The 25518-nt window shown below is 44.0% G+C and overlaps 1 protein-coding gene across 4 annotated transcripts; it reads right to left on the bottom strand.

Moving 5' to 3' along the window:
• Positions 1-364: 364 nt before the first annotated feature.
• On the bottom strand, positions 365-24988 carry LOC149343359 (calcitonin gene-related peptide type 1 receptor-like). Of its 4 annotated transcripts, XM_089542373.1 has the most exons (17): positions 24934-24988; positions 21978-22113; positions 21662-21775; positions 20995-21080; positions 19159-19321; positions 18105-18224; positions 16613-16719; positions 15415-15506; positions 13191-13317; positions 12915-13068; positions 8638-8704; positions 7267-7333; positions 6695-6780; positions 3728-3863; positions 2879-2920; positions 1010-1096; positions 365-564 (listed from the first exon to the last, which is right to left on the bottom strand). In XM_089542373.1, exons 1-17 carry the CDS (start codon positions 24964-24966, stop codon positions 544-546), a joined length of 1638 nt encoding a protein of 545 aa, XP_089398499.1. In that variant the 5' UTR covers positions 24967-24988; the 3' UTR covers positions 365-543. The 4 variants fall into 4 exon arrangements, 3 of the variants coding, with proteins under 3 accessions (XP_089398499.1, XP_089398502.1, XP_089398503.1); XM_089542376.1 differs by lacking the exon at positions 2879-2920; XR_016282705.1 differs by lacking the exon at positions 365-564 and having other exon boundaries at positions 3656-3863.
• Positions 24989-25518: the final 530 nt, after the last annotated feature.

Raw genomic sequence — 25518 nt, 5'->3', positions numbered from 1 at the left:
AACCAAGGGCGCTAATCAGGCGGAACACCTGTAAGCGCTCCGAGCTAAGCGGAATGAGCAGCAGCGGTTAGGAGAAGACCGTAACTGGAATGATGCTTGCGCCGTAGCTAAACGGCAGAAGTTGTAGTAGTTATAAAGTGGTGGCCTCGAGTCACCTAGTAGGTCGCAGCTCTAAACGACAATTGATGTCATGCTAGCGCACATATCCGTATTTCGCCTAACTACCCACATTGACATTTTTCTCCCCTTAACACCTCTCCCTCAATGCTAAGAAATGACCACCACAGGTGTACGACTTTTGTGGTTGTGTTTATTGCTTTTTTTTTTATTTTTCTGGCCAGAAGTCGTGCAGGAAAGAGCCATTTGTCTTCTGCATCCCTAAGAAAAAAAATCAGCACTCGTAGGGCCGTGGTAAACGCTGACACGCAGTCAAACAATGCGAAGGAACCAAATTGAAGAAAGACTGAGATGGCGAGAACGCTGTTACTTGAAACCCAGCTCCTTCTTGCGAATGTTAGACGGCATTCAGGGACTTCGGCCGTTTTACGGACGCTTCGGTACAAACTGCAAAGAAAAGGTTCAGCGATAAGCTGTTTTAGTCTAGCAGTGGTTGGTGAATTGAGTAAAAAGCAATAATTTGTCTTTGTGAAGAGTAGCTGAGAGAAATGCACTTTTCATGGCATGAATTTAAGAAATCGCCAAATACGTGCCATTAAAATTGAACCCTCGAAGTTGCACCACTTAGTAACCGCCCCCTATGAAAGTGAGTGGCCTAACATTAAGCTTAAATTAAACATGTTTTAAATCAATTTTTACGCCTTTCAGTTTCATTCGCATCACTTGGACATCACTGACTGCTTGCAGTTGTTAAAGCCGCACTAATAAATAGTTGGACTAAAGCATGCAATCTTCGTGTATAGACGTAAAAATAGTAGATGCAATATATAGATGTAAAACCCGTGACACGTCTATGAGCAACAGGATCGCTTGTGGTAGTTGAGCAACTCACAGTCACGCTTGTATCCGCATAAAATGTCCGATCCGTAGTTCTGAATCTCAGGCGTTTGGAATAAGTCTGGCGCAGGGCGGCTACGACCTGAGCAGAAAAAAAAAAACAAGTTTTCGTTCATGTTGAAACAAAAACACAACTATGTGCTGCGGTGTTGTTATCTTTCATGAAACAAATTAAATCAGTGGAGGAAACAACTGCACCTCTCCCTCATTTCACTTTCTCATTTTGAAAGCCCTGGGAACTGAGAAAATTTCTGGTCTTCTAAACACAGACAGCCACTAAGGTGCAATGACTAGACACAACGTAGAAAGAAAGCTTATGGAAATTATGTACGTATTTTAGGCACAGTAACATTCTGCACCAAATATCTCTACCCATCAGCCCCCAACTGCTTTTTTTTTTTCGGAAAAGAAGGCTTATGGTAGTTCCCAAATCTCTCGTAGTCATTAAAAGTAGTTTCTGAGCTCCTTCCGTAATCTGCTTTGACGCCAGAACAAAATGGGTGGCCTGAAAAACAGGGCTTTGGCAGTAGCTGCCGGAAAAGAAACGGTCGCGAGAGATAATAGCTTCGTTTATAACGCGTAAAAACAGGCATAAAACAGCCAGTTTATTAACGTCGTACTAAATTTATGCGCGCATGCTTTTAAGTATTTAATGGTCACTTTTAACTTGCTGCCTAGAACAAAAAGATCCATGGATGTCTGGAGGTGATCCAGCAGCACAGTGCCTGCGTCTCTTTTTGACCAGAACCTTTCCCAACCACATATCAAAACACTTCAAGATGACATCCTCCTCCACTTTTAGGTATCGCGCCAAAGGTCGATTTTTCAGCTATGCACTAAGTTGCCGTTCATGCCTCCTGGAGTCTCCTGCCTAAGATATTTCTTCTTTGGTGAAAAAGAATTTCGTAGAACTTTCCTCTAAAGTAAAGCATGGACCGAAAATAGCCTTATATATATAACAAATCACACGGAACAGTTCTTCCGCTTAAGTGTGGCAAGATTTGCCGTCTGTATATACTTTACTCCGATAGTGCATATGTGGGACAATTTTTTCTTCGTAGCAGTCCTTCCGTTTGCGCTCCGGCGTGCGATGGTGCAGCAGGAAATTTTTACATGGACGACCATAAATTAATATTGTCGTCACTCAGGCACTCCTTATCCAAAAGTCGCGGATTGAATTCAAGCGCCTGGGTTTTATAAACGTGCACCTTAACCAATGTTCTGGCGCTTCGACTATGTCCAAATACCGCCACCCTGCAGCAACGATGTTTTAATGTTTGATTCCTTCTTGCCACGGAGGAACCACGGACTTCCTTCAACTTGAAGTTTGTAATACTCTAACTGAGAGCATGCATCTCAAAATCAGCTGAACATTTGTATTTCGCTGATGGCAGACACTGGGAGGGAATGAATTTGAGTACGAAAATGAAAACTATATATCAATAGGATGACCGCCGCATTTAAACGAGATGTTGTGGACACTGTGCTAGAAAACTAATTAACTAGCAATATTCATTGAACAACTCCTTAGGAGACCCTGATGTAGCAGATACGATATCCCAAAAAATAACTGTAATGCAGCATTAAATTATTTCCCGGACGACTTCGTTTGCTTGGAAACAACTGGCAGCACAAAAATCCTCGGAAGATTAGGTCTCAAAGCCTTCATTAAGAGAAAGGTGTGATAGACTATTATCTTCAGCGTTCTACTTTTTCTTTTGTAACGCCACGATACTCGATATTAAAGTTGGCAGCAAAAATGCAACGTCGCATGATGCGTACTGCTCTGCCGAGATCGCCAGAACATGTTTTGTGAATGAATTTTATTGCATGCCACTTTTGTGCACGCAATTTTCCCACTCACCTCGTCGTGAAGGAAGCAGAACAAAACCGCAACACAAAGACCCTGAAAAGTGAGTAGAGCCAAACACAAAGCATGTGTCTTGCAACAACAATACCCCGATGTGTCACACTGACTATGCGCTACAAAACAAACTGAAACAAAACACGTGAACGACCTGGGCTAGCGTTCACGGCTAGCTGCCTTTATTCATTTATCCACACGCCCACTGCTAGTGACTGCAAAGGCATTGATCGATGTACTTTGGCTCCAAAGGCCAACTGGCCTGAAGGACCTGTGGTCCAGTACTACACGCTTATTGTACTGTCAGGTGCAAAAGGGATGCTTACAGCGCGAACACGGATGTATTGCTGCGACACCATCTGGCAGCCTACGCTGTCTAGAACGGCCAAAAGGTGGCAATTGTTTTTTTTTGCTAGAGGCATGGCAGTTTGCTCATTTCTTTTCCGTGGTCCTCCTTAACGAAAACGCGAAAAGGCATTACAAGAGCAATTAGCTATGCTCCCGTGCATGGCATAGTGAAGTTTAGCTACAGAAAAAAATTAGATGGCTTGCAGTACTGGGCACGAATAAAAGAAAAAGAACTAAAGAGCCAATCGGAATTCCAGTGGACTGTCAGTGTGTTCGCCTACGCACCGTGATATTAATAACATCAAGTCACAGTGCCGTTCAGCCTCGAAATGATCATCTTTACTCTGTAGCAAGCGAATGCCCTCTGTAGGTTCTTAAACTGAAAGCAAAAAGTTTCTTTCACAATACAATTATTAACAATCATCTCACCTGCCACTGGTTTTTTAGCCCCACATCACGCCAATCAACAGATTAAAGAAAACTGCGTAGAGATGACGGCACCTGCAGAGACGTGACAATAGCTGAGATGACCTCGTAGACGAGCAGTACGCCGCCGCCGCCATGTGGCCGGAAAGGGATCAGGACGTAATGCAAGCCCAGCAAAGGGAGCAAGATGATGGTTGCTCGAACTGCTTTCCTGATGAAGAATGAAGTAAAACAAACAGCGAGAGGCAATGTGTACAGTAGTAAAACCGAACGTCGTTGACTTTAGAAAATCATAGGTTTATTGATTGACATATAGCTATGCAGAATTATACTCAACATCTTATTTGCCGTAAACTCTGTGCTGGAAATAATCGCAAAAACTGTGATATTAACAGTCAGCACTATAAATCAAAAAGAAGATATTGAAACTTTCAAGGTCTAAAACTGATACGGCTATAATAGCACAAGAACATATTTGAATAAAACTGCAATGAATCTTGGTGACTCAGCCTACCTTGTACGTCAGGATAAAAAGGTGTACCTTGTTAAATGGTAGGATAACAAATCTGTTCTTCTTCTCCCCAGCGCGGTGGGAACTAGTCCGATGGGTTCATGCAAGTCGAGGTCGAATGATCAGAAAAGAAAAATTGCCGTTTCGCGACCAGCCATCGTCTCAGAATATAACTAATGCATGGGAGGTGTGCAACTGATGGAAATATCTAATATTTCATTATACAGACTTAAAATCAGAAGCATAAAGTGGACCGTGAGGTTTTTCGCTCACTTTCTGCGCATGGCTGTTTACAATGCATGGATTGAAACCTTAGGGACGGTATAGCTATATGGATGGAAAACTTTATTAACCAAGCGAGTTTGGACCGTGCAAGGTCTCAGGGCAACCGCACAGCCCTCACATTACGCGCATGTGTCCAGGCCACGTAGGGCCATGGCACTGGCACTCCGGTTCACACAGCGAAGTTGCGCGTCCGGGTCCTGCGACGCAAGGAGGGCCTCCCATTCCTCCCATGTTCCGATGCCGGGCTGTCCCTGCGGGGGAGGATCGGCAGGGCAGCCGAAGAGGATGTGGTCCAGGGTGGCGTGCGATTCTCCGCAGAGAGTGCACTCCGGGGAAACATGGCGGAAGTAGGATAGACACTGAGGGGTAGGAAGAGTTCGGGTCTGGAGTGGCCTCCAGAGGATTTGTTGGGAGTGGGATAAGCGGGGGTGGGGAAGGGGATAGAGTCGACGGGCAAGGCGTGTTTGTTGAGTCAGTTCTGAGAACGTGTGTGCCCGCTCCCTCGAGAAATCCCGGCTGGGGTCGCCATTTGCCCGGCAAATAAGTCCTCGGGCTGTGTTATCGGCGGCCTCATTTCCGGGATTGACAGATTGAGCCGGCACAGACAGGAGCTCAATACGCCTATCGGGACTTAGGGTGCACATTCTCAATATCTGCCACGCGGGGGGATGGACGCGTCCGCCGGCGAAGTTAAGAATGGCTGTTTTGGAATCGCTAAGTATATAAGCCGCATAGGTTTGGGCAATGGCTATTGCTATAGCTGCTTCCTCTGCTTCTTCCGGGGTACAAGGGGGGTCTATGAAATGGGTAAATGGGGGGCTGCTGGATGGTAAGCCACAGCTACTGAACGGTCTGGACTACATGCGGCGTCCACCCAGCGCACATCCTCTGAAGTGTCATATTCTTTATGGAGAGCTCTGGCTCGCGCGACTCGGCGGGATTGATATAGCTATAAACGCGCCGCAAAAAGAAGTTTTCTCGCACCCTCAGTACAAGCGAAACACAGCGGAATCACTGATCAAATGTAATCCAACTCAGAACAGAAGGGGGACTGTAAGAAACGTACATTTAACTGCACAACAGGATGCAAAGCCAGAACATCCGCCTAATCAAGACGTCCTTAATGACTGCTTTGATAACTTCCAGCAATTTTTTACGCTACAGAATGCGATCTGCTGAAGGAACTGTAACTGCTCAGGTAAAACCAGGGTGCGATGCACCAAATGCAACGTATTTATGTGCCTGCTGGGAAAAAACTTCGTTGAACAGTTGGCAACTAATGTCCAAGTTTCTGTACCCAATTTTTTCTAAACAAAAATGCGCCAAAATTTTGAGTAATTTTTATCTGTGTGTACTATTCACGAGGTGTTTAATAAAAATTTAGAAGTGAGTTGATTTTCTCGCCTCTTTTCAGGGTCGGTGCTGAGCAGGTTATACTCAATATCTCATTTGCCGTAGGCACTATGCTAGAAAGAGAGCTATGTCAAAGACTGCGGCAATATTATTCAGCACCACTAAATCAAGAGGAGGATTTAGAAATTTTCAGCGTCGAAATTTCATGTCGATAATGCGCAAACACATTTCTGTTCGAGTTTCGCAGGTACGACCACTAGAACTAATGAGTATCCTTGCCATCGGTATATTACTCCTCCAATGGCCAGATATGATGGTTTTAAATATTCTCTTGTCCAGAGCGATCAAAGTATGAAAAATATTTCTCAGATTCATTGCTCAGTGTTTAGTCTGTTTAAGCGGTAATTCCGGCCCGGCAGTGTGTTAGACTTGTAGTGGCGCTTATTCATACTTTGCATTTTTTAGCGCCCTTTTGCAGTGTGTTCATTCGCATGTAAGACCATGATGTCATCTTTTGAAATAAATCTTTTGATATCTTGCTCGTCAATTATTTTTGTTCAATATAACCTGTTCTAACTTTACATGTGTTGCGTGTTTGGACCAGTCGCGTTTGTTAGTATAGCAAGTTTATACGTCTATGTTGCGACTCCAGCGATCTCCGTTGTGGGGCTGGCAGTAAGTATATATAAACAAAAAAAATGTCTTAGGCACTAGTCCTAGTTCCTAACACTGTGTATTGGTTGTTAAAAGTATAAAGTATAAATGCCCATAGATTCTTAGCATGATGAAGCAGAGCGAAATAAATGCGCTACCATCAACTAATACGTACGTCATTTCTAAAACCTATATTACGCCACACGGTTTTAAGATTAGCAAACCAGACGAGTGCTCACCTGGACTGCTGATTGTCGGGAGAGTGCAAGACACGAAGCTTGGTTACCACGACTCTCACGATGTTCACAAGAAATGCGAAATTAAACTGCAAGCGTAAGAGAAACGAAATATTTACAGAATGAGGATGAATGGTTTGGAAGAGACATAATAAATGTTAGAATAGGCGGACGAAGCGTGCTAGTCAACCTGCCAAGCTTGACGGCAGGAAACAGTTTCAGTTGTGCTTGCTGGCACTAAGCGTGATTTGGAACTTCTGGAAGGAGACAATATGTAGCGTATTGCTAGTTCTGCTAAGCTGCAATGCGGAAGAAGAGGTCAGAGGGAGTTTTCATGGTCTCATGTAGGACACTACAAATGCTAGTGTTAAAAATAATGGTGACCGTTTTGCTAATTTGTCCCAATCCGATAAATTTTCATTCTATATAAACAACTGAATGCATTTCCCATTAGTGAAGGTGGGGCTGTATAAATATTTCAGTAGCGCTACTTCCGTCATCGCTTGTAATTTCTGCTTCAAAGTTGCCTAAAAAAAGGATGTTTTTTTTTTTTCATAGAAAGAAAGTTCGCTCACCATAATTGAAAGGCCCACAGTAACGCTCAGTATATAAGTATACCAGACGTCGTGTTCGATCCAGCACCTTTAAAATGAAGAGAGTAAAATAGCACGCTTGAAACATATTCTATACGGCATCACGCAGCAGCCATTATTTAAGTTTATGTTTATTTTCTTCCTTATGCAGAAAGAGGGAACCGAGACAAAAGGCCATTCCACCTGACGAGGTCTCCGTACCCATAACAGGGGTAGCGGTGCAGAACAGATGCAGAAATTTTAAAATAAATGACGAGATCATTTACGCAAAAGCAAGGAAACAAGCACTGCAATTTAAAATTTCATAACAGAACACAATACACGCAGGCCTATAATGAAGTGATGGCAGCATTTATAAAAAACCTATGAGAAACAATTGGGCTGGAAACAGAAAACAAAAACTGAATAATCAGCTACCGTAGGGCATACTGTGCGATCGCAATCAAAAGGGGACGTGAGGCAGCGGAAGGAAAAATTATTTTGGCGCAGTCACATAATCCAGTCGTCTCAAATGTGTCTAGATATTTCGGCATGTGCATGCTCAATCCGCTGGTGACAATAACCGCGCGGTTGGGTGGCCAGTCAGAGCTACAATAAACTTTTTTCCGAGAGTATGTGTCTCGTAAACATTTGATCGCGATAGCACATGCATTGGAAAAACCATTGAATGCTTACGAATACATGCCGTTATTTTAATTCCTTGCTGCCTTCATCGGAGCCTGTTTGATTTCTTACGCAATTAAGGGAAAAAACGAGGAATCATAGCAAACACCACATACTGGTGCACTGCAATCGACGAAATCAGCACTCTACATGGCCAAAGAATTTCATGTAAAGCAGAAGTAATATGTATTGTGATTTAATTTGTTATTCATGCTGATGACATAAAGATATTTAATGCGGAAAATTTTGGCGCATAAGAATTTGCTTAAGGTATCGTCGCGAGCACCTTAATCAGCTCACGTGTATGGTATGAAAACATATCTAATACTTCGTTGCTTGGCGAATGTAATGCTTTGCATTTTATCGAGAAAAGTTCAATAACACGGACATTTGAACTAGTTGGTACATACTGCTGAGAAAAAACAGCGCTAAGACGAAGGACAAAGAAAAGAGAACAGGACCGGCGCTCGATCGATCCCTTTTGGTTTGACCTCTAACAGCTTAACACACTCTGCGTCGAGATGCACTCGGAGGAAAAAAAAACAGTAATTTGGAGCGAGGACTCAGTTTGGTTCCCATGGTTACATCATTGATATATACCTCAGAAATGCTTTCCCTAGTTATCGTCAGGTGCTATCTGTGCTTACGTAAAAGAAGATGCAATATAAAGAAAAATTTTTTCACACTCACATATCTGATGCTTCCACATCTAAGCCACGCAAAACGGCGTAGGCTATGGTGGGAAATACAGGGAATCCTGTGAATGGCAAGCATTTTCCCACAGCCTTAGTTAAGAATTTATTGACAGCATTGTATCAGTCGCAATACCATATATGCATTCACAAGAACAGGTGGACGGTGAAAAACAATTTATGCGCAACAGCTGTAACGGGCGATTTCCCCGCTTAAGCCATACGATGGTTTTGGCGTTAGCACGCAATGAATAACTTGGTGGCACAAGCCCGACATAAAACAAGCAGTTGATTACAATATATTACGGGCAGTAAATGCTTAATCGATATGCTGCCCAGTGTGATCATCACAACGTCTGTCTACAAGCAACCTTGAGTGACGTCACCAACGAGAAGAGAGTCAGCAGTGTAAAACAACCACTGAAGCCACTTATGAGAAGTTTTCATGGCAGGAGAAAAACTGGCAATACGTCAGGAAGTACATTTTATCAGTAATCTAGGCCGACAGATATTTGCCTGGCGATTGGAATCGTAATGAAAGCAGGTTCCTTTATCTTCTACTTTGCCAATCTATCTTGAAATATTCGTTTATGTTCATTCGGGACATTTGCATCCCTTGCTATGGGCAAGTGGAAGCCAATTCATGCCCATCTGAAATGAACATGCTGACAATGCTGCTTACTTGCCAGAACGTGTCGAAGTCGCTGCCCAAGAGACACAGTCAACTCCGAACGACACAGTACAAAGGGATGCTCTATAGCGTTAAACGTCATTTAAGTATGTTTACCCCAGTAGCGGTTCAAGAAAATGTTGTTGAAGTGATGAACAGAAGGGATACTACACAGGCCTCCCCCATAGCGAAATAGATGACTTAGAAAATCGCAATGGCCAAAATACGAGGGGGTGCTGAGAAGTTTCTGGCTTTGCACAGAAAGAATGTAGCCAGAGTTTTGAAAGTGCAGATTTATTCAACATATTCTCCCCTGAGTCTCATGCACTTGTTGCATCGTTCTTTCTGCTTTTCTAGTTCGTTTAAAATAAAAAATGCGACAGGTCGTCAGACCAGCCTTCAGCAGCAGCAATGACGACCCTTCAGATGATTCTTCAAGTTAGACAACAGATGGTAGTCAGAAGGGGCCAGGTCAAATGAATAGAGGGGATGGTGGACCAATTTAAAACCCAGAGTCTTCACTTTGACAGCCACAACTTTGGACGTGTGCGCAGGTGCATTGTCCTGCAACAAAAGGATTCCTTTGTTCAGCTTCCCCCAACGTTTCGTCTTACTTGCCCCTTTCAGCTTGTCGAGGAGGCCGGCAGAATATTATCCGCTTATACTACTGCCCTGAGGTAGGTAGTCTACCAGCAAAACTCCATCTTTGTGCCAAAAAATGGACGCCATGACTTTTTTGGCCGATTTCTGTGCGCAGAATTTCTTCGGTCGGGGGAGACCACTGTGGAGCCATTCCTTTGACTGTTCCTTGGTTTCGGGATCATGAATGTGGAGCAATGTTCCATCCTCAGTCACTGATCTATTCAAAAAGTCTTTTGTAGTATCAAAATGGGTCAAAACAGCTCTGGATGCCTCAACTCGAGCCTTCTTCTGTTCACTGTTCAAACATTTCGACACCCCCTTCGCTGAAATCTTGCGCATGTCTAGGATATCGGTAATAATAAAACCAACGCGCTCCAGTGAGATGTCCAGTATCTGGGCTATCTCTATGGCGGATATCCGCCGACCCTCAAAAATCAGCTTGTGGAGAGAATCGCTTGTTGCCGGGTCTGTTGAGGTTGTGGGTACCCCACTACGGGGCTCATCTTCGACAGTGAAATGCCCAGTCTTGAAACGAGCAACCCAGGTTTTGACAGTGCAGTAGAAGGGACACTTCTCCCCTAGTGTTTGTGACATCTCACTGTGAATGTCCTTTGCAGACTTTCCCTGTAGAAACAAAAACTTCATCATGAACCGTAACTATACATGCGTGAAACTAGCTTGTGCCTCTGCCATCTCACGTTCTACCTGACATTAAAAATAGTTATGAAAACAAGAAACATCTGATACTTGCACAGTTACATAAAAAGATAAGCTTTCTTTATGGCACATTGGATTGGAAAACATTTATTTCGTCAAGAAGAGCTTGGTGATCGGAGGGCCGTGTTAGGTGGCCGCTAGTCCGTGACTATTGGCGACGTTGTTGGCCCACTCGACGGCCCGGACTTGCGTCTTCGGGTCTGAGCTGGCCAGCACAGCCTCCCACCGCTCGAGAGAAGGGATTTGTACTAGCTCCGCCGGAGGCAGCTCTTCCCTACAGTCCCATAAGATGTGGTCGTAAGTGGCGCGTTCGCCACTGCGGCAACATTGGGGTTCGTATTGAGAGGGGTACATGAGCGACAGTAGCGCGGGATTCGTCAGGGAGCGCGTCTAAAGCCCTCTCCACGTGGTTTCTTGTGTTTTGGACAGCGTTTTAGCCGGAGGGGGATAAACTTGCCTGCTCAAGGTGTAATATGTCATGAAAAGAGGTCATGCCGTCTCTCGTAAACCCCGGATAAAAAGGCGAGCTCCCTGCCCTGTTGACGAAACCTCGGGCTTTATTGTGAGCTGCCTCGTTCCCCGGATTGTCCGAGTGGGACGGCACCCAAATTAGTTCGACCTCTCTGGGAGATTGGCCTGCTTTTGCAAGAATCCTGAGGGTGGTGGGTGCTATTCGGCCCCTCGCGAAATTGCGAACGGCAGCAAAACTAATTTTTCAATTCGACATGAAAGGGCGCAAAGCCAGGAACTTCTCAGCATCCCCTCGTGATTTATTCCTTTCCTGGCTAGATAAATTAACAGTGAAGTTTCAAGAACTCTAGTGCAGAGTGATCTTTGCGGAAATAAACTAAGAAAAGTGTTTCACTTATAATTATTGAAAGCTGTTATGGGTAAACTCAAAACCGTAAGCAAAGCTCCTTATGTGTATGCACCCTTTCATTCCTGTGAAAACACGTCCGTAATGAAGGACTCATAAAAGCTAAAGCTCGAATCTAATCTGTCGATTTTGAAAGATGTTTTACTTAGAGTTCGTAAGACATGCAGACAAATTTGGGAAAGTTCTGTGAAAGAAAGAGAAGGTGGAATGAAAGTAAACTAGAGGCGCGCAGCACACTGCGAATAATATTCTAGCGCCCGGCGACGCTATAAAGCGCAGGCGCTGAGATCGGCGGTACCAGCGCGCGCTAGAGGAAAATAAAATGGACAGCGCTTGCTCGGAGCGCACGCCCGGCACGGGCTGTTCGGAACTAGAAGCCTGCCACGCGGGTCATCTTGCTCTGGTGCTCCACTGCGACCCCGCAAATCTTCAACAGTGGTGACCCGGACGTGCCCACCGCTTCGTCTTCTTCCGCGTGCCGATACGGTGGCGCTATAATATCTTTATCAGTTTTTATAATTTCGAAAACGCAGTCACCCTCGTCACTGTCACCCCACAAATCTCGACTGTTTCGACGAGTTACGGGCACAAGAGGGTGTTCCTTTGCCTGCAAGCTCTTCGAAAGCACGTGTATTTTATCGCGACGTGGGCAAAATTTGTTGGTACACAGTGCAGAGGAAACTGCGTTTTCGAAATTTTAAAAACTGATGTATATATTATTTAAGGTCGGAGACACGCCCCTCATTAAATAAAATATTAACAGTAACAGATGAAAAGTTATTATTCATTATTATTTATTAAATCAATAATTAGCACATCGGTAGCTATATTCTGATGCGCCACACCATTCACAATTCTAAGCCAAAAAAGTGCCGTCACTCAAAAAATTTACTTTTAAAAAGTGCAGAACTTCTTGAGCGAAACAACCGGTATTTCGATATTGCTATTCTGCAGAAACTTGTGCTCAGAATAGCTCTTTTCCGCCCGTTTTAGTTGTCTCGAGCTCTCTTTCCTGGAAATGGTAATGAATGTGATTTACTTTATAGGGATGTAGTATTACTCCATTGGTTCCTTTTTTACTCAAATATAATCTTTTTAATTAGAAGCCAGATGCATCATTTTTTTGATGATGGCTCTGTACAGGAGTTAATGAAAGTATCAAGCACCGATGTTCTCAGCAGCCCTCGAATTCTCTTTGACCGGTGTTCGCTAGCCGGTCATAACTTCTGTCTTGCAATTAGGATTAAATTACTGTATTACTTTTTACACCGTGACATGAAGCACTCGCTTCTTTCCGAAATATTATCTTAAAAACAATTGTTCACATCAACGACTTGGCCGATTCAACGCGCGACTGTAGATGACTTACCCCAACCGATGAGCAACAGCCATGTTAGTGTGTTCTCCTCGGCAATGAACGCTACCACGAGCAATGTGTGCAGATAGAAGCCCTCGCAGAACATCCACAGATAGTTGCACAGCAGAAAGTACTGCGTAACCACGTGCAACGCTCGGCACCAGATCTGCCAGGAAAGGAGATTACGTTCCATACTTGATAGGACTTTATTTCAACACATATATGACGTACTATGTTCAAACGTCCATTTCTGTGCGTTATGAAAAAGATATATTGCGTTGTACTCACAGGATTTCGCTCTATTACATCCGGATCGGAAATGACGTGGATGTACCAAGCTATCCAACAGAGATTATTGATAATGAACGATAGAAACAGATTCTTGTGGATAGTGATTCTTCTGCACCGCAGCGACCTGTAAAGTAATTTATTGTGCGGATATTAACCTGAGCAGAGATATTCTAGAACTAAATAAGAACAAACGTTTGCTCAAGGAAGCTGGAGCCAGACAAAGAAGAGTGGGGATGACTTTTCTGGAACCAATTTAAATTTTTTAGATAACATTCAAGTTTTCCGTGCATAACTATTCACTTCGTTACCAAGTAGGATAAAATTGATTTATTTCTTCATCACCTCATTGATATTTCATGAAATGCAAGTTACAGCTCGCTCATCGATACTTTTTTAAGAAGGCCGCTAATAATGCATAGAGGGCTCATAGACAGCGGGACATGTCTGTAGCATCACATTTATTTAGGCGACACTCAGTTATGAATTTGTCATAGATGTCGTAACGTATTACGAGAAATAGAGGTTAGTCTGAAGCCAGTTTGAAATAAAGCCGTGCCAGTACAGCAGCAGTCAAATTGGAGTCGTACAACAAATAGTCTTGACCCAAAGGAAAGCATCGCGGGCTGCTGATGCTGTACAGTGTGTTTTTCTAAGCACTACTTCATAACTTCAACGTTTTCCCGCGTAGCGTTTTCTTTTACATTGGCTAACACGATGAATGTAAAGTAAATTTTTTCATTAAATAAAGACACGTCATTACACGTCACACAGTTGATGTCTTGCCTTTCTATGAATCCAGAAATGTGTGATGAAGAACTTAACGATAAAGGATCTCGAGAAAAAAACATTTTTCCCCTCTGGCCAGCAAAGCGAGTAAACTGAAAAGCTAGAATGCATGAGGGGTCGTGCATACGACATCGGCTGCAACGAATACCAGCTGTCTGGGTGGCCGAGAAATGCAGAAATCTTATTTTCAGACCTGCATCTTCGAAATTTTTACCATGCTAGTCCTTTGGTTAAGCGACGCTAAAAGCGACCGGAAACGAAAAGCACTTCTCTGTGACTCCTTGTGTGTCTGATTTCTCTCTAGGCTTTTCACGTTTTTTGACGCACACGTCCTTTGAGGCACACGAGGGAGGGAGGGAGGGAGGGAGGGAGGGAGGGAGGGAGGGAGGGAGGGAGGGAGGGAGGGGGGGAGGGAGGGACAGACGGACGGACGGACGGACGGATCGTCCCTTTGAAACGAGGTGGAGGCAGGTTCCACCATGCTCGATATTGTGACGGGCTAGAAGACGACGAAGCGGGCAGTGGCATGGGCAGGAGCGCTCGTGCTAGGCTCGCAGACATTAAATCATATCATCGCCATCGGTCATGCAGTCCTTTCTTCATCGCTTGCCGTCACGTAACATTATTCTTTCGGCGTTCGTAGAGCCACCTACCTCGGTTGGCAGGTGGCAAGTAAAAAGAGAGAAACCCCGCTCCCAACTTTTAGGAGAGAGGAGAGAAGGAAAAGTGGTAGGGATACAAAACAAGGATAAAAGTACTCGCCCCGGCTTTTTTATTCTCACACCACAGCTAACGCTCAGACATTCACATTACACATTCCTAAACGTCCTGTCATTCCGGTTTCTTTCCTTTAAAGAAAGTACATTTCAGCCCTCTCTTGTCTCATTGTAGAGACAGCTGAAAATGAGCAGAGGTATCAGAAACCTTTGTCAAGGGCGGGATAATATTACTGCGCACACGTAGCGATGGCGCTGCCTACGAACACTGCGAGGCCATAGAACACTGTCGCAATGCTTCCAGAGGATTAATAACAGCTAAAAACCGAACTCCGCTGACTAAAAACTTTCTCCTTCGTTTACTTTTCTCCTGTTCTGTCGGTATTTTAGAAAACTTGCAAGCAGATAGGTTGCAAATGTGACCTTTGAACTTAATGTTACACGATGTTCAAAACAAATTTTCTTCTCGTAGAAATAGTGAGGCCTGATATCGACTATTCATGCAGATTTACCTGGGCATCCATCTAAAGAAACACGCTCAAATAATTTGAAAGACCTCATATCACACTGGAAGACGTGCCGCTGGATGGTGTTCTAGTCTCTAAGCATATTCTGGTTCTCTGGGTGATCTAAACAAATTTTGGTCAGAAATCTCAGAGCTATCGAAAGAGGGAACGCATGCGAAAACGCAACAATTGAAAAAAAGCTGTCACACTCACCTAAAGTAGCAAAATATGAACAGCGAAAACAGCAGAGCCGTCGAAGATAATGTGTACCCAATGACATATAACAAGTTCACGAAGTTTCGGAACTGCGAAATGAAAGCATTGAAATCAGTTTCACCAGCAAACACGTATCGCCACAGCAGGGATGAGTCGCATAAAACGGGCGCCAACAATCAATACATTTTTTTAACACAACTCAACAATGCAATAGCATAGCTACGAACTAGTTCAGGTAAAAGAGGCGTAGAAATCTCAAATCTTGCTTTATTACCAGCGAGGGTTCTTTGCTGGAGAAGGCCCGGCGAAGGACAAGGTGTAGTCTCGTGCAAGTTTTCCCGATTCTTACTCGTTTTCAGCCCGCACTTTCAAAAAATTGCAGTCCGCATGACGTCATATTATTTTTCAAATATTCGTTTGTAGTATATGAATTCTCTATTGCCTATTTCCTAATCTGTTGGTGGACATTCAAGATATAAGATGGTTTACAGTGCCCAAAGGACAACTTTCGGCAAAGGGATCCTCCGCGTGCAAATAGACAGTAATAGCTTAAAACGTAGCAAACACATCTGGTTTAAAATATCTCGTCACCATTGGAAAAACAGAAGCTATACTAATCACTGATTAATTCACAAGTAGGATTAGAATGGCTGTTGCATTTTGTTCTCGTTTATGAGCCATCAATTTCGAACATTTTTACTGACCAACCGTAAACTTGCAAAGTGACCAAAATAGTGCTGATTATATGCCTTCTAAACCCGTGCGGTTACAACATGTGAAAATGCAATGGCTCCAACACGGGTGAGAGCACGCTTTATGCAATAGTTAAACCAAAGTGCCGAGGACGTTGCCATATCAGATTCGCTGAGCACCAGGTTCTTCTGTGACCGGTGACCTTTTATTTTTTTATGATTTTACGTCTTTCGTTGTCGTCTGACCTCTTCGGAGTGTACATGGTTCCCGGGGCAATGTTAATTGTCCGCTCAAACCTATTCACTAAGTAATTAGCAACGTTTTCCAATTGACTACGAAATACCATATACGTCCAACACAAGGAACTCATTCGTTTTGTGCGCACTGCGAAGATTGCAACTAACTACCGTAAAGATATGTATAAGAGCAGCAATAACTATTCGCGTTTCTTTCTTTTTTTGCAAACACACCTAGAAAAAATAGACCTGAAAGGGCTACATACTTGGAGGTCGCCTTCGTCAATGCAGGCTGTGTAGTTGGACCAGACGTTGCCGCTAACGGGGTGCCGAAACCAGGTGCCATTCAAGGTGCACACCTTCTCGGCTTTCCCTTTGAAGAAAAGCAGGGATACGTCTAGGTTCCGCGGCTAGTGAGAGCAGCGGGTTTGAATTAAGGTAGTAATCGCTACCGATGGATCTCTAGCTGCTTAATTTGGCTTTACCGGTTTTCATGCCAGAGACGTTTTACAGCCCCCACCCACTCTGAGCGACCATCAGCAGTAATGTGGCGACAATTCTCGCGCGACACCAGAGCCATCGCACGGCCTAAGATGGAATTAAACAGAAGCAGATGGTTGGACTCTGAGATGGCGCGGCTCCACAGCCATCGCGTAGCCAAGGTTAAAGCTAAGAGGATGAAGTGGTGATGTCGAACGCTTCATTGGGGTAGGGTTACTGTATTTAGGTTCTGAAAGGGAGCGCCTACAGAGTAACTACACCGCGACAGAGTCCTATTTTATAAAACCGGCGCCAAGCGCCTGCTAGCTGTGCTTCTGCCAAGTGATGGTCCACGAAGCAGCTCTCGCCCGCTGCCGCGCTGAACAGCGTGAAACCCAGCTGCGTCGCCAAGAAAGAAGAAAAAAAGTCCATGGACGCCGCAGAGGAACCTTGCTTTGCTCGATGCCGAGCGGGAAACCCGTCTGCGCAGACCCCACACTGAGCATCGAAGTCAAGTGTACATTGCCTAAAGTAGTACAGCAAAGCGCAGCATAAAAAGGCTCTCATTGGAGATGCGTGCGCTACGCATCGAACCTTAGCACTGGCTATTTTTAGTTCATTGTCAGCACAAACGTCGATTCGCGGTATTGTGGAAAGTCAGTCACAAAAACTCGTTTCTTCCTACCCGAAATATCAACGTTAAAATATTAAGAATCAGACGTGCGCAATAATTTCACTTCAAGGTGATCTAGCCCTCAAGCCCTTAGCTTCTGTTTTAACATGTATCAGACTGAACGCTGATTTCTGCGGCGGAAGTGATTATGTTTATTAACCTGGTATTTTCTCCGAGGGTTATTGAGAAAACATATTGTTTAGAATGCTGGGCTCCTACCACCACCACCTAATTGGGTCATTACATTTCGACAGTATCAGTAGTGCGACAAAACAAAAGTAGATCCACAGCAGCCCTCACGTACAACAATATTAAGACAGAACTAACATTTATTACTTTTTCTTCGAGGTTGCAGAAAGATGAAAAAGGTTGACGCAAAAATTTATCGAATTCTCTTACATCTGTACCTGAGAAAAATAAATCCATCTTTGAATAATTAACACTTTTTTGTCTAGTCACCTGAGTACTTCATATTTTCTTACATTTTGTTTGTAATGTCCTGAATTTATATATTTGAATGGCCCGTTTTTGTGCCAACTTAAAACAACTCCAAACCATAGTTAAGCAGCTTGAAAAACACATTGGCTGAATTGTCGATCACTCACTCGATGCACTGAATCCAGCCACGAAGCCCGGGCAGGACGCGTAGGCTGTCTGACCCGGCGCGGTGTCCTGCCAGCAAGTCCAGCCGTCCCATGTACGGTAACACACTGAACGGTTGTCATCTACGGCGAGATCAGTTCAGGACAGCATGCATTGACACTAAGTCCTTATAATAGAGCATATATCACGTTTGATTTGACAGGTTCTGGAAAAGACTTCAAGGGTGCAAATTTTTTTAGAATGTAAACCATGAAAATGTGCGTTGACGTAAAAGTCAACGCACAATTAATCAATAATGGAACAAAAATATTTGTGTACGGGGCTTGAGCGCTGTTATCAAGTCGCGCGCCACTGTGCTAAAAGCGTCTTCAGGCTTCCTTTTATAGACACCACAAGTGACTGTGAAGTTGGAGAAAAGGAGAGAGATATCTTAATTAATACAGGAGAGGTGTGCCTGGTGGTTAACTTGGCTTGCTATTCCGGATGAGAGTGAAAAAGAGGTGGGAAAAGGGAATAGCAGAAAAGGAAAAAGTGAAACCAAGCATACACAACACTAGCGCAATCACCAACACACCAGATCATCAAAGGGTGTCCATCATGCCCGCGTCCTTAAAATAAACTATTACTCTTTTTGTCCCAGGCACAACCGAAGCCGCATCACTCCAGAGTGCAAGGACATGCACCAGGCACATGCTGGTGAAGTCGAGAAGATGGAGGTTTTTCGGGAAGACTATAGGCACAAAAAATACTTTTATTGGTATGAAAGCAGAGAATTATAGACCGAACTTGAAAAATAAATTATATATAGAACCCAGTTGCTTTCTAATGAGTTTCAGCAAAATGCAGTTTAATGAAAGTAACAGAAAATTTCCACTTCCATGCATATCTTTCAAATGCAGAACCTATCTGTCTAACTGTGCCCGCAATATGGGTGTCAATGTCTAAGAAAATACCACTAAAGGTTGTTTTTAAGCGTGTAATTTACTATGAACGACTAACTTCCCACTGTAAGCGTGCAGGCAGCACACGAGACCTCTAATATCACCGTTTACTTACCGAGCTGCAGTGCTGGCTTTTGCAGCATATATCCAAGGCAGTGCTTAAAGCGGTCGATTTTATCCCGCCACATCCTGTTCTCTCCACGCAGCGAGCTTCGCTCCCACGGAACGTAGTGTCCGAGGCCTTCCGCTATACCATAGAGAAACTTCAGACTAGGATCCTGGAACGTGGAGAGGAACGTTGGTTAAGACGCGCTGTCTTCACAACAAGCTGTCAGTGTATAAGTTAACTGCCTAGCGATCTCTCGCAAACCATTTCTGCGTCTCAATCGTTAATCGCTGGCAGTGCAGCACCTCGCTGCACATTGGAGTGAGGCGTTGTGTGGTCTTAATTGTTACGTGGTCTTATCTGCCTCAGCTGGCCGTTGTACAGTGTTACATGAGTACTTACACTTGTTGGCAATATCCAGCAAAAGTATAACACGATATTCGCATTAGTTGGGCTTATATGCTTTCCTAGTCTCACTGTTATGACCCTCTAGGTTGTAACCCTCTCGGTGTTCTTGTACCCAGTGGATTGTATTGTGAACAGTCAAGTTTTGTGGCACAAATTGGATCCTTTTTTGTGCGCTCGCAGAAATAGATTGCGAAACATCTCTTTCTGTGTGCACGCTAATTCAGACCTACGAAGAGTTAACTGATGGGCTAGTCAGTCATTATATTCATCTAATTTAGCGCAAACACACACGCTAGACAAAAGAAAGGAACCCAGAGCACCCGCGTTTCGTCTTGTGTGCTCCTTTCTTTTGTTTGTTGTGTGTTTTGCGCTAAATCAGATTAATATAATCCACACCATAGTGTAAATATCCGGCGACTATAGCGATATATAATAGGCTTCCATCGCACAGAAAAGTTATTCACTCACAGATTAAAATTATTTCGTTTCATTGCTCCACGCAAGGGAGAATCTAGCAGTCATTGAAACGAAGGGAAGCGCTCTTGAGCCTAGCAGGAAATTGGGTTCAGCAGAATGCGTTGTTGGGCAAGTTGGTTCATATTGCATTAGAAAGATGGAATGCGGACATCCCATCTTCCCGTCTTCCCGTCCCGTGCCCGCCGTCTTCTTTCTTGTGATTCTTTCATGTGCGCATCCCATCATTGTAAGGAAATTGGGGTGGTAATAATTATTTCGATCGAAGATAGTTTAACAAAAAGCCGCAAAAAAGACAACCACACGCCAACATTAGTATGCGAACAGATGACCTTCACACGTCGTGTATGGTGTTCGACCATCTGACGAACTGAGCTACGGCATCTGCCGTGTACATAACTGATTGCTGACTTCCCGTTGGAAAAAAAAATGAACTTTCCCCTGCGTTTCAGAGGTTGTAAGCTCCTGTTATGGGTGTATTATAAGGAGGCTGTCATTTCGCCACCGTAGTCTATACAGTGCCACTTCTCAGAATATCCAAGGATTGCTGATCTCTGGATTACTTAGGCATAAGGGAACATATGACGGTTACATTATTAGAGTTACGCAGTGCATAGAAGCAACAATTACCACAAAGAAGACAGTCTCTGCGCACTTCCACATATACAAAAAAAATATTATTCTCAGCAGTGAACTAACGGAACGAAACTCCCCCTACAAGAGCACATTATTCATAAGTTGCATTGTCCACAGTATTGACCATGCAAGACAGTTGACGTTCACATTGGTTCAGCCTTGCACATAACCGAGGGCCTGTGGTATAGACCGCTAACTCAGTGATTGTGGCCGCCCCACAGTTTAATAAGTAGGTAGGTTTAATAACCCGTGTTTAATAAGTAGGAGTAGGTAGTGATTTAGCACAGCTTCAGTATTCATGCACTGGCCGTCATTTGGAAAGCTTACATGATATTGGGATGTTGTACACGATGTGTAATTTGCCATTGTCTCGTCCCATAGACCATAGCTTGAGCAGTGACGCGTGGCAAAACCTGCGTTGGTGTGAGAACGTTAATTTGCAACGCTTATCTGACGGCGTGCAAACCTAATTAGCTCCCATCCGAAACCCCTCCGGATGCATGTAACTTTCTGAACGAGACTTTTAAGCGATAAATGCACGTAACAAGGATCTAATATTGTCTGCGCATACCACTATTCGAATAATATTTAAAAAAATAATTAATTGCCTCATTTTGTTCTTTCTGCGACCATGGAAGATTGGCGCACGCAGAAGCATCTCAGAGAGAGACTACGGAAGCATACAGTCAGCTTTCGGTCAGAAAAAAGAGCAGCAGAAGTACTTCAGTTACTTTTGAAAAAAATCTAGTTTTGGTGCAGTTCCTTGACACCATCTTAGCTTTCCTTAGTATATATTCTATCTCTTTCTCTCTCTCTCTCTCTCTCTCTCTCTCTCTCTCTCTCTCCGTTCGACTACTAAGATGCATGCCTCCATAGGTCAGCTTTCAAAGCACGAACACATCACCCAACCGAATGGCAGGTTAGTGATTACAATATGAACTGCTAGTTAAGCGTCCACATGCGTAAGCCAAAAGAGCCGGGAACAATCACTCACTCGATCCGCTCACATGTCCTGGAAGATAACTCGGACACGGCGCCCATGCTATAGAACTTGGTGCTGTCGGAGGCCAGCAATGCCAGCCGTCGAAATTCCTGGGGCACAAAGGCTCTGTGCATTGAGAGAATAACCAATTATAAATCAGCAAGGCAAGGTGACGATATTCTAAAACCTTGTTTCTCAAGAGCGTTGGGTCTGACCAGATTTGAGATAAGGAACTATCAAAGAGCCTGTCGTTCCGACAGCCTGCAGCACATGCACTATCGGTTGAAAGCCGTAATCAGCCTGAACTGAAACTTCGTCCCACTCTCACCACTATCGTTGCTTTCGGCGTCGAGTAGCGCTCGCTGCTCGCACTCGTACAGCGCCTTCAGCTGGGAAAACACCCGCTCGGTGAAATCACCACGCACGCAGGCACCGAAGAACGGAAGGACGTAAGCCGACAAGACCTAAACAAAAGAACATAACGAAGAAAGAAGTGTCCGAACTGATATATAACACGCGAACCTAGTCCCGCTACCCATTCGACAGAAGTTTCCAATTACTAAAAATCGAAATGAACGTTACGTGGACGCATTGTCTCACGCACTGTTTCAAAGTTTAGATTAATTTAACGAATTTAACCAATGTTTCAAATACCAATACCGCCAGAGTAAAACTAAAAGTTCGATGTAGAGAATTGCTCTATGAATGTTTTCTTTTATTGTTTCTTAAGACAACACCCACGTTCACCGCATAGTCTGTTCATTATCCGAATCTAGCTTTATAAACTTGCCACGTTCTCTGCGGCAAGATCATCATCTAACAAAACCGCCTCTTAAGAGAGAAAGATCGGTCATAATTAACGTGCTTGCCACAGGGTTGAGTGTGACAGGGATTTTTTGAGACTACAGGCATTACTGGCCACGTAAAAGCAATGAGCGAGTGCAGGGATCCCGTATGGATGGATGTGCTGTACGGCGAATTCTCAGTTTAGTAAGTTCCACAGAGATTCCGACGCGCTTGGCCGTTGCGAAACCTGTTCGAAGCATTCAAAGAGGGCGAACCGCTACCCTTAGTGCCATTTCATTATGCCTGTTTGCTTAGTGGGCGCACTTAGGCACGTTCCAACTTCTCTGGGAGACTAGAGGTCATTCAACGCCACTATAATTGTCAGACTCAAGACAAGCTAACTTTGTGGTTGTTCAGAGTTCGAATAAGTCGGACAAAAATCTTGTACAAGTTATCCTAAGAATGTGAGAAAGGAGTTCAAATGGTTCATACAGACAACCCCGAAACTTCTACGGCTAAAATGTCTCATTATAGGAGGTATCGAAGTTATTATGCCATACGTGCGCAAATATTTAAACAAATTCAGAGCCCAAATGTTTCCAGCCAGAGTAATATGAAAGGTCTTCATACTGCCGTTTTATGCACTTACTACTGCGAAAACACCTTCTTTATAGTTCTGATATTATTTGCGGTGAGAGCTGCAAAATGCCGTTTGTACACATGGAAAAACTGGAAGCCATCATTGTATTGCGTAAATGTAAAGCGGTGAGTCTTTTTATTGAAATTCATGCGACAAAAGGCGGTGACGATTAATATCGACGGTTGTTCACTTTTTGGCTCTTTATAGTTCCTGGGGAATAGCTCTTTGCGAACACAGTACAAGGCGAGTATATTTTCTGCCTTCCTTTTTATGATGACCGCATGTGCCCCTTTAAGGCTTTCTCCTTTGTGAGCATGTAAGTGTTTGTATTGTTCTACAGCAACGAAAGAAAGTTATTGCGTGCATTAAGGTTCATGCAGGACACAACGAGGTGACGACAACACAGGAGCAGCAGAAGGCTCTCGAAGCTTTTCATGTTTAGGCGGGATACATAGCCGGTCAGTGCCCCAGTAACACCAAAACCTGCAGGTTATTGGCGATTGCCTAGACAGAAACATGAAATATCCTCACGACCTCAACGTTTTGTCGGAGAAGAAACCAGACGTCCTTAATAATTCACGAGGTCGCCAGAACGTGTAAAAATTTATGACGTGCACTTAAGTCTCCTTATGAGCGGAAATGCGAAAGCTGTGCGCGCTCCGCCACTTGCGCCATCTGGTGGGCCAGCGCCGTGCAATGCTAGGGGGTTTTCAGTGGGTGCCGCATGATGGCGCTACAACTGTGCGCTGTGCGCAAAGCACAGAGGAAATTTACCCGAAACGGAAAAAATTTGGCACTCGTTTGATTGTGACTCTGTAAGTAACATGTTAATAATTACTCATGCAGGGCTTAGTGCATATCTCGAATATACGCTTTTAAGAATTGTGCATTCTAGACGCGCCTTTATTCAACTTCAAACAATAACTCATGTCCATAAAGCATCGCATCATTGTAATAAATGCCGTTATAAAAGAAACAATCTTGGTGGACTGGCAGCGCCCCAGTTTCGCACTCCGGCTGGCCGGGTTTGGTTCCCACCTACACCCAAATTTCCTCTTCATTGATTTACAGTTCAAGCGGACACTTTTGCGGACAGCCTCTGTCTGAAACTGCCGTCCACGCCACTCATGAGCTATGAAAAGCTTTCGCCTTAAAATATCGCATGCACTGGACTACGGGCCAAGCTCATGTATGCCCCCCCCCCCCCCCCTGAGTGATCCTCACATGACCGCTAAGAGCAGATTGAATTCGTGATGTCTTCTCGCAGATCTTGAATTCATGGGATACGGTGTCAATGAACATTGTTGTCAAATACTTAAAGAAGTTAAAGAAAAATTTAAAGAAAAAAGCTAGAGAAATTTAGAATGCAATGGATGCAATTAAAGATGACTTCGTTTAGGAGGGTGGTGAGGAGTCAGGCCCGAAGAGCGGCGACAGGGATGGAGATGAAGAACCTGATGATGATAATGAGACTCGTATCGTCAGACTGCATGCATCGTGACACAATTTCCCAACAATACAGTGCGAGCATTGACCGGAAAACGCGACTTCCGTGTAAGGATCGTACCCCGCCAAAACGGCAAAAATAAACGGTGGCCCTTATTTGAGCGCAGGCCGTACCTAGGAGGACTAGGAACAAACCCATACTGTTGGAAGCGCTTACTCAAGAAGCTTATCTTCAACACTGTGAGAGCACCTTTTACTTGGAAGTGTATGGAAAGCCGTTGGAGAGAGGGTGAGAGATTTAACACTTCTATAGCTATTTCCCGCATTGTGGCCACGAAACTATCGTGCCAGCAAGTTTTCGAGAACACAGAGAGCGTAACCCACATAAGTCATAAACGCTCATCGAACTTACCAGTGTCAGTTGCAGCAAGCGAGTTTGAACCATCGCTATGTAGTACCACGACGAATCTTTTCCTTTTTTAAGAGCTTCAGGCAGTCCTCTGCAGCAAGACTTATAATGTGACCCGGATAGCCACTCTCCGTGAGTATCGCAACCTGAATACAAACACTGTTAGAGATTTCGCGGTAGAATGATTTTTAAAACTCTTTAACAAGCAAACTTCACCATTCCCCCTGTTTTATCCTGTTTTGTCAGAAATATGATTTGGCTGACAGTGGCGCAATGTCAGGTTGTTGCCTTTTTTCCGTAGGTCCTCATTCACTCTCTCAACTCAGAGCGCATTCAAGCTACAAAGCGAGGTACATGCGTGTCATGACAGCAGTTAGTGGGACATATACTCATATAACAATACCTCTATGTGCTCAATCATGTAATGCAAAAAAAAATAAAAAGCCTGTGAACGCTTAAAAAAATTCTATGCAGCAAACGACGTGAATCTTTAGAACTCACATGAAGCAAGCGCCTCGTCTTGCATACCTATACTTAAGTCATAACTAAAGCAACACCCGCCGCGGCTACTGAGTGGTTACGGCGCTC

The sequence above is a fragment of the Amblyomma mixtum genome, chromosome 5, assembly GCF_055824585.1.
Source record: "Amblyomma mixtum isolate Tamu chromosome 5, ASM5582458v1, whole genome shotgun sequence".
Classification (NCBI taxonomy): domain Eukaryota; kingdom Metazoa; phylum Arthropoda; class Arachnida; order Ixodida; family Ixodidae; genus Amblyomma; species Amblyomma mixtum.
Note: the sequence above shows the minus strand (reverse complement) of the source record. Positions and strands in the feature narration are given on the sequence as shown.